General features: G+C 36.2%; 1 protein-coding gene across 1 annotated transcript; it reads left to right on the top strand.

The window, feature by feature from the left end:
* Positions 1-10776: 10776 nt before the first annotated feature.
* Positions 10777-11685, top strand: LOC137228698 (taste receptor type 2 member 1-like). Its single transcript, XM_067745591.1, is given in 4 exon segments — positions 10777-10973; positions 11008-11361; positions 11539-11591; positions 11594-11685. Coding segments are annotated over 4 exon segments (696 nt in total).
* The last annotated feature ends 1150 nt before the right edge of the window (positions 11686-12835 follow it).

Below are 12835 nucleotides of genomic sequence, written 5' to 3'. Positions count from 1 at the left end.
GATCTATCCTGGAGAATATTCCATGAGCACTTGAGAAAAACGTGTATTCTGTTGTTTTTCGATGGAATGTCCTATAAATATCAATTAAGTCCATCTTGTTTAATGTATCATTTAAAGCTTGAGTTTCCTTATTTATTTTCATTTTGGATGATCTGTCCATTGGTTTAAGTGGGGTGTTAAAGTCCCCTACTATGAGTGTGTTACTGTCGATTTCCCCCTTTATGGCTGTTAGTATTTGCCTTATATATTGAGGTGCTACTATGTTGGGTGCATAAATATTTATAATTGTTATATCTTCTTCTTGGATCAATCCCTTGATCATTATGTAGTGTCCTTCTTTGTCTCTTGTAATAGTCTATTTTAAAGTCTGTTTTGTCTTATATGAGAATTGCTACTCCAGCTTTCATTTGATTTCCATTTGCATGGAATATCTTTTTCCATCCCCTCACTGTCAGTCTGTATGTGTCCCTAGGTCTGAAGTGGGTCTCTTGTAGACAGCATATATATGGGTCTTGTTTTTGTATCTATTCAGCCAGTCTGTGTCTTTTGGTGAGAGCATTTAATCCATTTACATTTAAGGTAATTATCGATATGTATGCTCCTATTCCCATTTTGTTAATTGTTTTGGGTTTGTTATTGTATGTCTTTTCCTTCTCTTGTGTTTCTTGCCTAGAGAAGTTCCTTTAGCATTTGTTGTAAAGCTGGTTTGGTGGTGCTGAATTCTCTTAGTTTTTCCTTGTCTGTAAAGGTGTTAATTTCTCCATCAAATCTGAATGAGATCCTTGCTGGGTAGAGTAATCTTCGTTGTAGGTTTTTCTCCTTCATCACTTTAAATATGTCCTGCCACTCCCTTCTGGCTTGCAGAGTTTCTGCTGAAAGATCACCTGTTAACCTTATGGGGATTCCCTTATGTGTTACTTGTTTTTCCCTTGCTGCTTTTAATATTTGTTCTTTGTATTTGATTTTTGATAGTTTGATTAATATGTGTCTTGGCGTTTTTCTCCTTGGATTTATCCTGGATGGGACTCTCTCTGCTCCTGGGCTTGATTAACTATTTCCTTTCCCATATTAGTGACGTTTTCAACTATAATCTCTTCAAATATGTTCTCAGTCCTTTTCTTTTTCTCTTCTTCTTCTGGAACCCCTATAATTCAAATGTTGGTGCGTTTAATGTTGTCCCAGAGGTCTCTGAGACTGTCCTCAGTTCTTTTCATTCTTTTTTCTTTATTCTGCTCTGCAGGAGTTATTTCCATTATTTTATCTTCCAGGTCACTTATCCGTTCTTCTGCCTCAGTTATTCTGCTATTGATCCCTTCTAGAGTATTTTTAATATCATTTATTGTGTTGTTCATCACTGTTTGTTTGCTCTTTAGTTCTTCTAGGTCCTTCTTAAATGTTTCCTGCATTTTCTCTATTCTATTTCCAGGATTTTGGATCATCTTTACTATCATTATTCTTTATTCTTTTTCAGGTAGACTGCCTATTTTCTCTTCATTTGTTAGGTCTGGTGGGTTTTTATCCTGCTCCTTCATGTGCTGTGTGTTTTTCTGTCTTCTCATTTTGCTTATCTTACTGTGTTTGGGGTCTCCTTTTCTCAGGCTGCAGGTTCATAGTTCCTGCTGTTTTTGTTGTCTGTCCCCAGTGGCTAAGGTTGTTACAGTGGGTGTGTAGGCTTCCTGGTGGAGGGGACAAGTGCCTGTGTTCTGGTGGATGAAGCTGGATCTTGTCTTTCTGGTGGGATGATCCACATCTGATGGTGTGTTTTGGGGTGTCTCTGGCCTTATTATGATTTTAGGCAGCCTCTCTGCTAATGGGTGGGGTTGTGTACCTGTCTTGCTGGTTGTTTGGCATAGGGTGTCCAGCCATGTAGCTTGCTGGTCGTTGAGTGAAGCTGGGTGTTGGTGTTGAGATGGAGATCTCTGGGAGATTTTTGCTGTTTGATATTATGTGGAGCTGGGAGGTCTCTTTTGGACCAGTGTCCTAAAGTTGGCTCTCCCACGTCAGAGGCACAGCACTGACTGCTGGCTGCAACACCAAGAGCCTTTCATCCACACGGCTTTCGCGCCGCCCTAGTCTCGGATCTCCCGCCCCTGCTCCTCAGGCCGGGTCCCCATGGGAGGTCGCTTCTTTTCAGTTTTTTATGCATTTAAAATTAACATTGTAATGAATTAGTTAGTTAATTCTAGGACCTGGCATGTAGTAAATATTCGATCGTGTAAATTAATATCAGTCGAACTGTGCTTTTGAGAGCAAAGATAGTTTTTATTTTATTTGTGCTTGAGCCAAGTTCTTGAAAATTGCAACTTCAGTTTCTTAAGTAAAAGCAGTACTTTTCAATGTAGAAAATGTAGAAATGAATGTAAGCCAAAAGAATATATATTTTAAAAACCACCCATAATCCTGCCATACAAAGATGACTAACTGTAGCATTTTTGATGCAAACTTTCTTTTTGAGGGTTGGGAAGGGAAATTTAAAGGGATTTAAACAGAGAAAGAAATGTATCTCCCCAGAGGCTGATTGTGGTGATAGCATCAGGAATGAAGTTAGAAAGCCACAAAAAAAAAGGTTGTTGGACCACTTTTTCCTAAAGATTCTCCTTTTGGAGTCCTTCCTTGTAAAATTCTCAAGGGGCAGAAACAGGTTTTATGAGGCCTACAGTTTATATAATTTGGGCCCTTTTTATTTAAAAACATACAAAATTAGGCACACAAAATCAGATACAAAAGTGAGAATTATTTAGAAAGAGAAATTACAACATATTACACATTTTAAAAAGCTGGCAAATACCATAAGTATCACAAAATGCAAACAAAATGCATACTTTTATTAATAACTGCCTCACTTCTAAAATACATTTTCCTACATTTTTTGGCTGTATAGTCTTTGAGTGCCTCCTCACATAAAGCAGTACTATACCACTTTAAAAAGAGACTAGGAAGATAATTCAGTCTTTTAGCACAGTTGCTTGAAATGTTTTATTATTAATAATAATTTAGAAAAATTTCTTTCAGATTCACTGTTTACAACTAGTGCTATCATGTAAAGTTTTAGGGTTGTTGTTTCCTTTGTTTATAGGCTGTAAGGCTAGGAAAAATTTTTACAGACTAGCTTTTGAATACGTTTATTTTTAGACCAATTCTTTCTCCATTTCTATACTTCTAGTGTTAGATGTTGTTGGACATGTTTATAAACTAATGTGCTTCTGACTCAGGTGCTAACATCTTTGTGACATGATGTAACAGAGAAGAACAAACCAGACTCTGTACTGGATCTATTCTTTTAGGACTAACACTTGTGCTCTGTTGCCTGTGCTTAGTCATGCTGGCTCTGCACCTCTGTAAAAGAATGTTGCCTATAACCTGAAATATGCATGATAGCCTATTCTCAAGGCTCTGACCTTTAAAGGTATAACGCTTGTCCATTCACAGAGATAAAAAGTTGCGGAACAGAAAAATACCGATTGTCTTATTGGTGTTTTACAGGAACATTGTGACCAAACCTACATGGACAGCTGCAAGAGCAAAGGATTCTGGCAACAAGAACTTTGCAACAACCAGCCACACCTCCTCCCCTTTTAGTATAAGAGAAGCCTGCATTCTAACTGGGTAAGATGGTTCTTTGGGACACCTGTCTACCATCTTCTTGGTCTGCAAGCTTTCCAAATAAAGTTACTATTCCTTGCCCCAGCAACTCTATTTACTGACCTGTCATGTAGGAAGCAGTAGAAGCTTGGACCCGTAAGTATGATGGCTGGTCAAAAGCCATTCCTGCACAGAGACAGCTAAATCTCTAGCTACTATGTAATAATAATATGTAACTATCCAAGTAAGAGACTGTGAACCACATAAGTATATCATATTAAACTTAATCTCAATATATCACCAACTCAACTTCCTTTTAGACAGATCTCACAAATTGCTGCAATCATTCCAGTCCCACTTAACATGAGGAAAGTACAAAGAAAACAAAGTGAAGAGAGAGCAGTCTTAGCAAATTTCAGATAAAATATTTTACTTTTGCAGATATTACAAAAAAATATTTGTCTATGGTCCCTTACAAGGCCTTGGCCAGTGGTAATAAGAGGCCCTGAAGCTTCTGCTTCATTAGCTTCTTGATAAATCCACCTCTGCCTAGAAAGTTGTGTTTTATTTTACCAAAAGCTGGTGTCCTGAAATTCCTCCCTCACCCAAAGTTGTTAACTCTTCATAGACATAGAGGTGTGTGGCACAAAGCATCCGTATATCTTCATGAATATTTGCTCAGCTAAGGAGATCTCTTTCCATACCAAAGATGATTTATTTCAGTATTTCAGCTTATTGGACTAGTAAATTTAATAATGGATTTAAATTATGGTTACATATTTATATTATGAGGGCAAACAATAATAGTTAACTCATCTATAATAATGCTTCCCTATGTTTATATGGTATTTTTAACTTTTCAAAGTACATTTCCATAAAGCACCATGGCTATTAAGTTTTACTGTCACCAGTGAAAATCTGGATAATACATGTAAATATGTATTAGTAAAAAGACTCACCATCTCACTTATTTACATAAAACAAAATCTGCATTTACCTACACTGCAGTGATTTAATGTCTAAGCAGACACAGCAGGAACTACAACCCCTCCCCCATGTAAATATGTGTCATTCTGTATATACAAACTACCTTGATTACAAAATGAAGACTAGATAAATGGGATTAAAAACCATAATACATGATTTTATCTTTAGAAATATGCCATTTAAGCAATTTCAAGTATTACTTAATTAGTAATCTCTTTTATTACTTCACAGATTTAGGTATTTTATGACCTAGTTACTAATGATAAAAGTTAAAATAATGTTATTGTATTAGTTATGAAAGAGGAACAATACAATAATTAATTATAAAAATATCTGTATTTTGACGATGGATTATGACCGCAAAAATCTAAATGGTAAGAAAATATGTTTTCTGTAAAAAAAACTAGAAAGTTTTCTTTTAAAAATGTACAAGAAATATGAAAATGAGATTTCTTATAAACAAAGACATACAGTAAGTATTCTGATTTTTAAGTGAAGTTCACAATAGATCAATAATATGTTAGTTAACCAGAAAAAAACAATCAAGATACCACATTAACTGGGGGAGCAGTAAGTCCACTGTGTCACCCTGTTGAACATGATAAATGTTCTGAATCTACATTATATGACACCAAAAAGCTGTTTTGTTTGTTTTTTTATAATCAAATAGTGGACATCATTGTGTCTAGATGATTTGCTATGGAAAAAACTGATTTGAAAAGGTATTCCCTAGAAGCCAGTCTTGTATTCATAATTAACGCCTTTTTGCGGTACGCGGGCCTCTCACTGTTGTGGCCTCTCCCGTTGCAGAGCACAGGCTCTGGATGCGCAGGCCCAGCGGCCATGCCTCACGGGCCTAGCCGCTCTGCGGCATGTGGAATCTCCCTGGACCGGGGCATGAACCCGTGTCCCCTGCATCGGCAGGCGTATTCTCAACCACTGCGCCACCAGGGAAGCCCGCAATTTACGTTTTAATCTGTCTTGATACCTTTTAATACATCATCTACAGATGGAGCTCAGAGTACACTGGAAATGTGGTGAGTTCACATGCTGATACCTGCTGAACTGCATAAAGGATATTATAGGTTTAGATTCTTATTTCTCAAGCTAAATGTGATGTTAACCTTAATCCAAAATGTGATGATTAGATGCAGACCTTTGCAAAGCTACAGATATGACAACAGGGATAATATTTAAGATGCCAACGACCATATAATTAATACAAATGATAGAGAACGAGACACTCACCATAGACTCTGCTTTCACTTTTATAGAATCCATGGTCATATTGAGTTACCTTTTTAACAGATATTCTTAAACTTCCTAGGAAAAATAGGCTCACTTTATAATTTGTCATATTTATTTTATTGGCTACTGCTAACTATTGACTGGTCATTGCATGTTAATTTGCAAGATTTACAGTGAATGGACATATACTCCTCTTCACTTAGAGACAGAACTGCTCTAGCATTAATACATAAACTCTGTCAAGAATTTCCCCCTCATTTTCCTCTACCTGTTACCAGTGATAGCCAAATGTTAGAGAATCAGAATATATGCACTTAAAAGAAGCAACACATATCTAGTCCAAATGAAAAATTCAATTCCAAAAATCCAGTATTCAAACTTTAGAATCAGCTGATTAACCTGTTTCCTAGAATCTATGTTACATTTCCAAGGGGCAGAATCAGCAGAATGTAAGTACACATATTACTGTACACACAAACACACACAAATGTACTATGCATGTAATCTTAGAAGAAGAAACATTTCTATTATATTCACTAGTTTTTGGATGTCACAGTCATACATATACTAGGTTGATATTTTGGGTTCAGAAGAAATAATGTCTCATAGAAGTGTTGACATTTTTATATGTGGATACCTTTTAGGGTAAAGCTCAATTTACACATGCTGCTTTGAACATAATCTGTTTTTCTGTTTTTTCTCTGAGTTAGCACAGACGGCCCACATGATCACATCCATATGTAAATCAAGGAAAGTTTGTGCTACTTTTTTGTTCACTGTGGATGGATTGCTTCATATGATCTTCTGAAAGGTTCGTATATCGCCAGTTCAATTCATTAGGAATTGAATTGGAATTACATTCTTCTGAAATGTCAGTATCACTAAAATTGAGCCCAGAGCTTTTTATTTTCTACAAATGTTGTCTCAAGGTAGCATCATCTAGATCTCAGACAAGGAAAAATATTGTTTGATTAAGCTTTTGATATCTCTCATAAACAAAGGACATGAAAAAAAAAAAAAACCCAAAGGACAGAAATTGATCTTGTATCATGGACAGCCTGAACTGTCATAGTAAAGGTAAAGAAGATAAATGATGGTGTTGGAGTTTTAACTCATTGCTGATTGGTTTCTAGCTGCTATAAATCTTTCCTTTTAAGAATTTATCCTTGGAAAGATCAGGAAAATAGTAACAAATATATCATTCTCCAACAAATTGCTACCTATTTTCGTTTTGAGTCCACAGTGCCTCCAGAAATATAAAGGTATAGAGGGGTCTTGTGTTGGAATAGGATCACTTTGTATGTGAAATAGATATTGAAAAAAATGGATATTGGAAAAAAAACACTGAAGAAGGCACAGATCACTGTCAAAATGTCTAAACACTGTAAATGTTTACTTAAATGTATTGAAACAATTTGGTCTTCAAAATTGGCTAAATAATATCAGACTTTCATGTTTTTTTTATTGTTATTATGTGTGTTCTGAACTATGATTTGGAGTTGTATTCTTTTTATATTTCAGAATAAGAAATTGCTCAGCTATGTAGAAAGTGTGACTAAGTGTGTCTGAAGTGTATCAGTTTGTGTATATGGAGATCAAAACATATTTCTACCTTTGTCATGCATTGTCTGGTTAAATTTAGGTAAGTTATCTAACACCTCAAGGCATATTTTCCTATGTCTACAATAGAGATAAGTCTATCTTCTAAAAATATTAGAAAATTTTAAGAAATTAAATGAGCTTTTTGAACTCAGTATTTTGGTAAAAGTGTATTATTTAATTACACCCCACTTACTTATAAATTATTTTATAATATCTCAGTTTGGGGGAATACATTTGTTTTTATTTCCACATTTTCTGCTGTGAGCTACTTTTCCTGATTACATGCATGTTACAAGGAATGTTATACATCTGAAGGTGGGCTACAGTCCATTTCAGGATGGAGATAGAAGGCATGTGTCTTACTTTTATTAGTACACCATTCTAATTACTTCTCTCTGACTCTTGGACTATAAGCCTTTCTTCTTTGGTCTGCTTCTGTTATGTAATTTAACATTTACTCAATTGCAATGAAAAAATTTAAATGTCCCTTTCCCAAATTTGCCTCTCTTCTATTTTCTTAGATACATATATGTCATATTCAACCAGTTCAGAGCAGTTATTTACATTTTGCAGCTTTATACAATTTTCAAAAGTGTTGCATCCTTAATTTCCTGTTGGTTTGAACTGCTCCATGGTACAATGAAAGCTGAATTTTAGTGATGTGGTAAGGAGATAGTGAAGTCCTCAATTACACAGTCTCTTTGAGAAACTGAGCTCTCCTCTACCTCCTCATTCACTGATTGTCTGAGACACAAATTATAATTTGCACGTGGAAAGACCTTCAAAGTAGAATTATAATAAACATTATGACTCAGCTGGGGTGGGAGAAGTTGAGAACAATTGTCTCAAAAACAGGATATTAATCCAATATATTAATCAGTGGATCAAGAAATCTTATCCTGTGTCCTACATGGGACAAAGCTCATGCAAAGGCAGCTCAACTAATTCAAGGTTTTGGAAGAAACTTTCAAGATTTTGGCAGAAGATGAGTGAAAATGTTGACAAAATCAAAATTGTAGATAATTCATTTTTTCCTCTTCACTTGTTTTGCTTATGAGGAAACGTAAGATCAGAAAATTGAAATGATCTATACAAGTTCTGCCAGTTTTTATTCATTTAAACCTTGAATAAGTCACTTAGTCTTTAGGATTCCAAAATATCCTTCTCTATAAAATGGGGATTTTTGTGATGGAATCTGATTCACTTCTTCTACCAATAAGATTTTTATGAATCCTAAGAAATTCTATACCTTTCCAGAACTGAGTTGTGTCTCATTTTCCACATAAAAATTCAGTAACAATATTTACTGAATGCTTACTACTGTTTTATTTGCTGCTTACTGCCTTAGTCCCATGACATCCAGATGCAGTCAGATATGATAACAATCCAGTTATCATATCCTTTTAAATGCCATCACTCAATAAATATAACCCAGTCTCAGAGAGGTAATTTAGGACACTAAGCTGTATACTGTACAAATCCCATTTCTTCTCCTTCACCCCAGGATCATGACACTGGTCTAGAGTCTGGAATTGAGATGAAGCTTCTTCACCTGTACCTAGAATTGGGAGTAGACCCTGGAGGCGATGGGGCAAGGCAGATACCATTCACTTGACAAAGTCATGGTTTGTAGACAAGGAAGATGGCAAGTCCAGGCACCAAAGGCAAACTGATGTACAGGTCACAAAACAAGCATTTTAGAAGAGATAGAGATGGGATAAATCTTGGATATCTGTGATGTATAGAAAATGGGTGGGAAGGTCACCTGATGGTAGCAGGGGAACGCTACACAGGTGGCACTGACATGTGCTTTCATGGGCTAGTAGGCTTTAAAAACCATGAATGGTGTGGACAGTGGGTGGCAAGTCCAGTTCTTTGCTTTTCTATTTTCTATACTTTTATAATCTTATTTCTTATTGAAAACATTTCAACTGTCTTATCGAAAATATTAACAGAATCAATATTTTCTTGCTGAGGTAAATAAAATAAGACATTTAATAGTATTAATTAGTAGTTACCATGTGTTGAGTGCTTAGTATGACCTAGCCACTGAACTAAACAGTTTGAGCACCATATATTGGTTATGAAGTAGTAATGATTTATTTACACCTTACATGTGATGTAACTAATTTTCGGCAAGGTTATATGAATATCTCTTTGCAATAAAGGGAGGAAAATCATTTTAACGCCTATGTAATTACACCCTCTGTTTGTGGTTTGAAGTTTCTATACCATCTGCCTTTTGAAGGGATATTCTTCAGCATGAGCAGACATGATGTAAGCATGTGGATTGAATATGCACTACTTTTATCACTGGGGTTTGCTGACCCTTAGGTCAGAATTTTACCAAGAAGACTGAAAATATGAGAGATCATTTAGGGTAATGAAGGATTATTATACCAAGTTAGGTTGCAGGGGCTTACCTGGTGGCGCAGTGGTTAAGAATCCGCCTGCCAATGCAGGGGACACGGGTTCGAGCCCTGGTCCAGGAAGATCCCACATGCCGTGGAGCAACTAAGCCTGTGTGCCACAACTACTGAGCCTGTGCTCTAGAGCCTGTGAGCCACAACTACTGAGCCTGCATGCTACAACTACTGAAGCCCATGTGCCTAGAGCCTGTGCTCCGCAACGAAGCCTAGCAGTGAGAAGCCTGCGCACCGCAACGAAGAGTAGCCCCCGCTGCCACAATTAGAGAAAAACCCTCACACAGCAATGAAGACCCAACGCAGACAAAAATAAATAAATTAAATAAATTAAAAAAAAAAGTTAGGTCCCAGGAAATGATTTTCAAGTCTGGAGAAAAAAATTGTCTTTTATGGGGCTGGGGTGGGGGTGGAGGATCAGGAAGGATTCATTCAAAGTGTCTTGGAATGATTATTATGAGGGAAAAAAAGAAACAGTCACATCTGAGACTGGATACTTGTGCCAATAATAAGAAATAGCTGTCTGTCCCAAGAATGTGGCATTTGTCCTTAGGAGAAAACAAAAGACAGAAAGGAAATAGTAGTAACCTAAATAAAAAATATTTATAATCAGATGTTTGGCATAATTGAGTAAGCGTGAGAACTGAATAATGCCAATATGGCAGTTTTTACTGGGATGTAATTGGAAGACTTAACCATCATTCAGATCTTTGGATTTGCATTCCCTCAGTTTCAAATTCAGGGCACCAGATTTAAAAAGTACTCCCTCAGTTTTTCTTCCTTAAGGAAAAAGTCTAGTGGTAGACTCTACTTACGATCCAGAATTTGGCAGAAGGTCAGATTTCTCAGTGCTGTATGTTTCTATCTGCAACATCATATGGAGGAGGTATTTGACACCATCCACAAGGAAAAGGTAAGATTTGTGGTAGGAAACATGGCCTCCTCTTTGTCAGCTCGTCTTCATGTTATCCTCATGTCAGCAGAATTTATCACAGGGATTACAGTAAATGGATTTCTTATAATCATCAACTGTAATGAATTGGTCAAAAGCAGAAAGCTGACACCAATGCATCTCCTTTTCATATGCATAGGGATGTCTAGATTTGGTTTGCAGATAGTGTTAATGGTAAAGTTTTTCTCATGTTCTTTCCACTCTTTTATAGAGTAAAAATTTGTGGTACAGCGATGATTTTGGGGGGATGTTTTTCAGCTCTGTCAGTCTCTGGTTTGCCACCTGTCTCTCTGTATTTTACTGCCTCAAGATAACACACTTCACCCAGTACTGTTTTCTTTGGCTGAAATTCAGGATCTCAAAGTTAATGCCTTGACTGCTTCTGGGAAGCCTGCTGACCTCCGTGAGCATTGCAACTCTGTGTGTCAAGGTGGATTACCCTAAAAATGTGGATATTGATGTCCTCAGGGATGCCATGCTAAAGAGGACTAAACTCAAGACAAAGCAGATTAATGAAGTGCTTCTTGTCAGCTTGGCATTAATATTTCCTCTGGCCATATCTGTGACGTGAACTGTTATGTTATTCATTTCTCTCTATAAACACGCTAATCGGATGCAAAGTGGACCTCTTGGTTTTAGAAACGCCAGCACTGAAGCCCATATTAATACATTAAGATCAGTGATAACATTCTTTTGCTTCTTTATTTCTTATTTTGCTGCCTTCATGGCAAATATGACATTCAGTATTCCTTATGGGAGTCAGTGCTTCTTTGTGGTGAAGGACATAATGGCAGCATATATCCCTCTGGCCATTCGGTTATAATTATCTTGAGTAATTCTAAGTTCCAACAACCAATCAGGAGACTTCTCTGCCTCAGAAAGAATCAATGAAGAGGAGGATCAATGTAAAATATTTTGTACTTCCTTGTCATGGTTTCAATGGACTTGTGTTTTGTTTTTGTTTATTTATGTGTTTTGTGTGCTCTCTCTCTCCCCTGGAAGCACTAATTTTGAGTTGGATGGATAAGATATCTCTTTTTCCAGGACTTGTGTGCTTAAAAATATTATGACAGTAACACATATAGATAACTAGTACTTGCATTGGAGTGCCAGTTGTGTTAGAAATCGGAAAAAAATACTAAGACTTCACTTGGCTGACCAAAGTAATTCTGTTATCTGTCTTCCCAGGTCATTGAGAATCTTCTGGTTTAGATGAGCAACATCACATTGATTTAGTCTAAGACTTGAAACAGTATAATAATTTGGCTATTTGATTGCACATAACTATTTTCCAAGGAGAGTCATTAGTGTCATTATTTTAAAATGCAAATTATATGTTGAAAGTGTATGTATGTCAGGGCAGTGTACTTAGATATACCGATTAAAGTCTTATTTTGCTAGATACACAGATTAAAGTCTTATTTTGCTTTTGATTTTAGTTACTAGTTCAGGTTGGTAAATGATAAGGTGCAAATAGAGCTGGCATATAAATACACAATGTAGGGTCTCCATTTTTTTACGAGTTGAAGAAACATTTTTCAACCCCCTGAAGTGTGAAAGTCATACCGAAATAGGATGTGAGGGAGGTTGCTGACAATGAAGTCCCAGCAGGAAATCATTCAAATGGTGTTTTAACTTCCCTCCTACTAGGAATATTGTCTGAGGTATGGCTGCAGCAAATGACTTGAAGATCTAAAGTGAAAGCTTTGAAATCTGTTGCTAGATTTGAATTGATTCTGCTCTTTTAAAATCTTCAATTCTGTTGCTTTGGGGAAGAAAATATTTTTTGTAATATCTTACATCTCAGGATATCTGTTTGAATCTGTGAAATCCTCACTGGCTCTTAAACAAATAAAAAGCTAGGTAGTCATTTTAATTGTAAATAAATTGTAATTTAAATGGATTAAGAGTTGCCAGGGTGGGGAAAAAAAAAACTAGATATGTGTGTGAATATGTGCACATGTATGTGTGAATTTTTTTACTTTACAAAATATTTCCACACACAATTCTTTATTTCATTCTCAGAACACTTTGTAAAGTA

Source organism: Pseudorca crassidens, chromosome 8, assembly GCF_039906515.1.
Source record: "Pseudorca crassidens isolate mPseCra1 chromosome 8, mPseCra1.hap1, whole genome shotgun sequence".
NCBI classification, from domain to species: domain Eukaryota; kingdom Metazoa; phylum Chordata; class Mammalia; order Artiodactyla; family Delphinidae; genus Pseudorca; species Pseudorca crassidens.
This window is presented reverse-complemented; position numbering and strand designations above follow the sequence as displayed.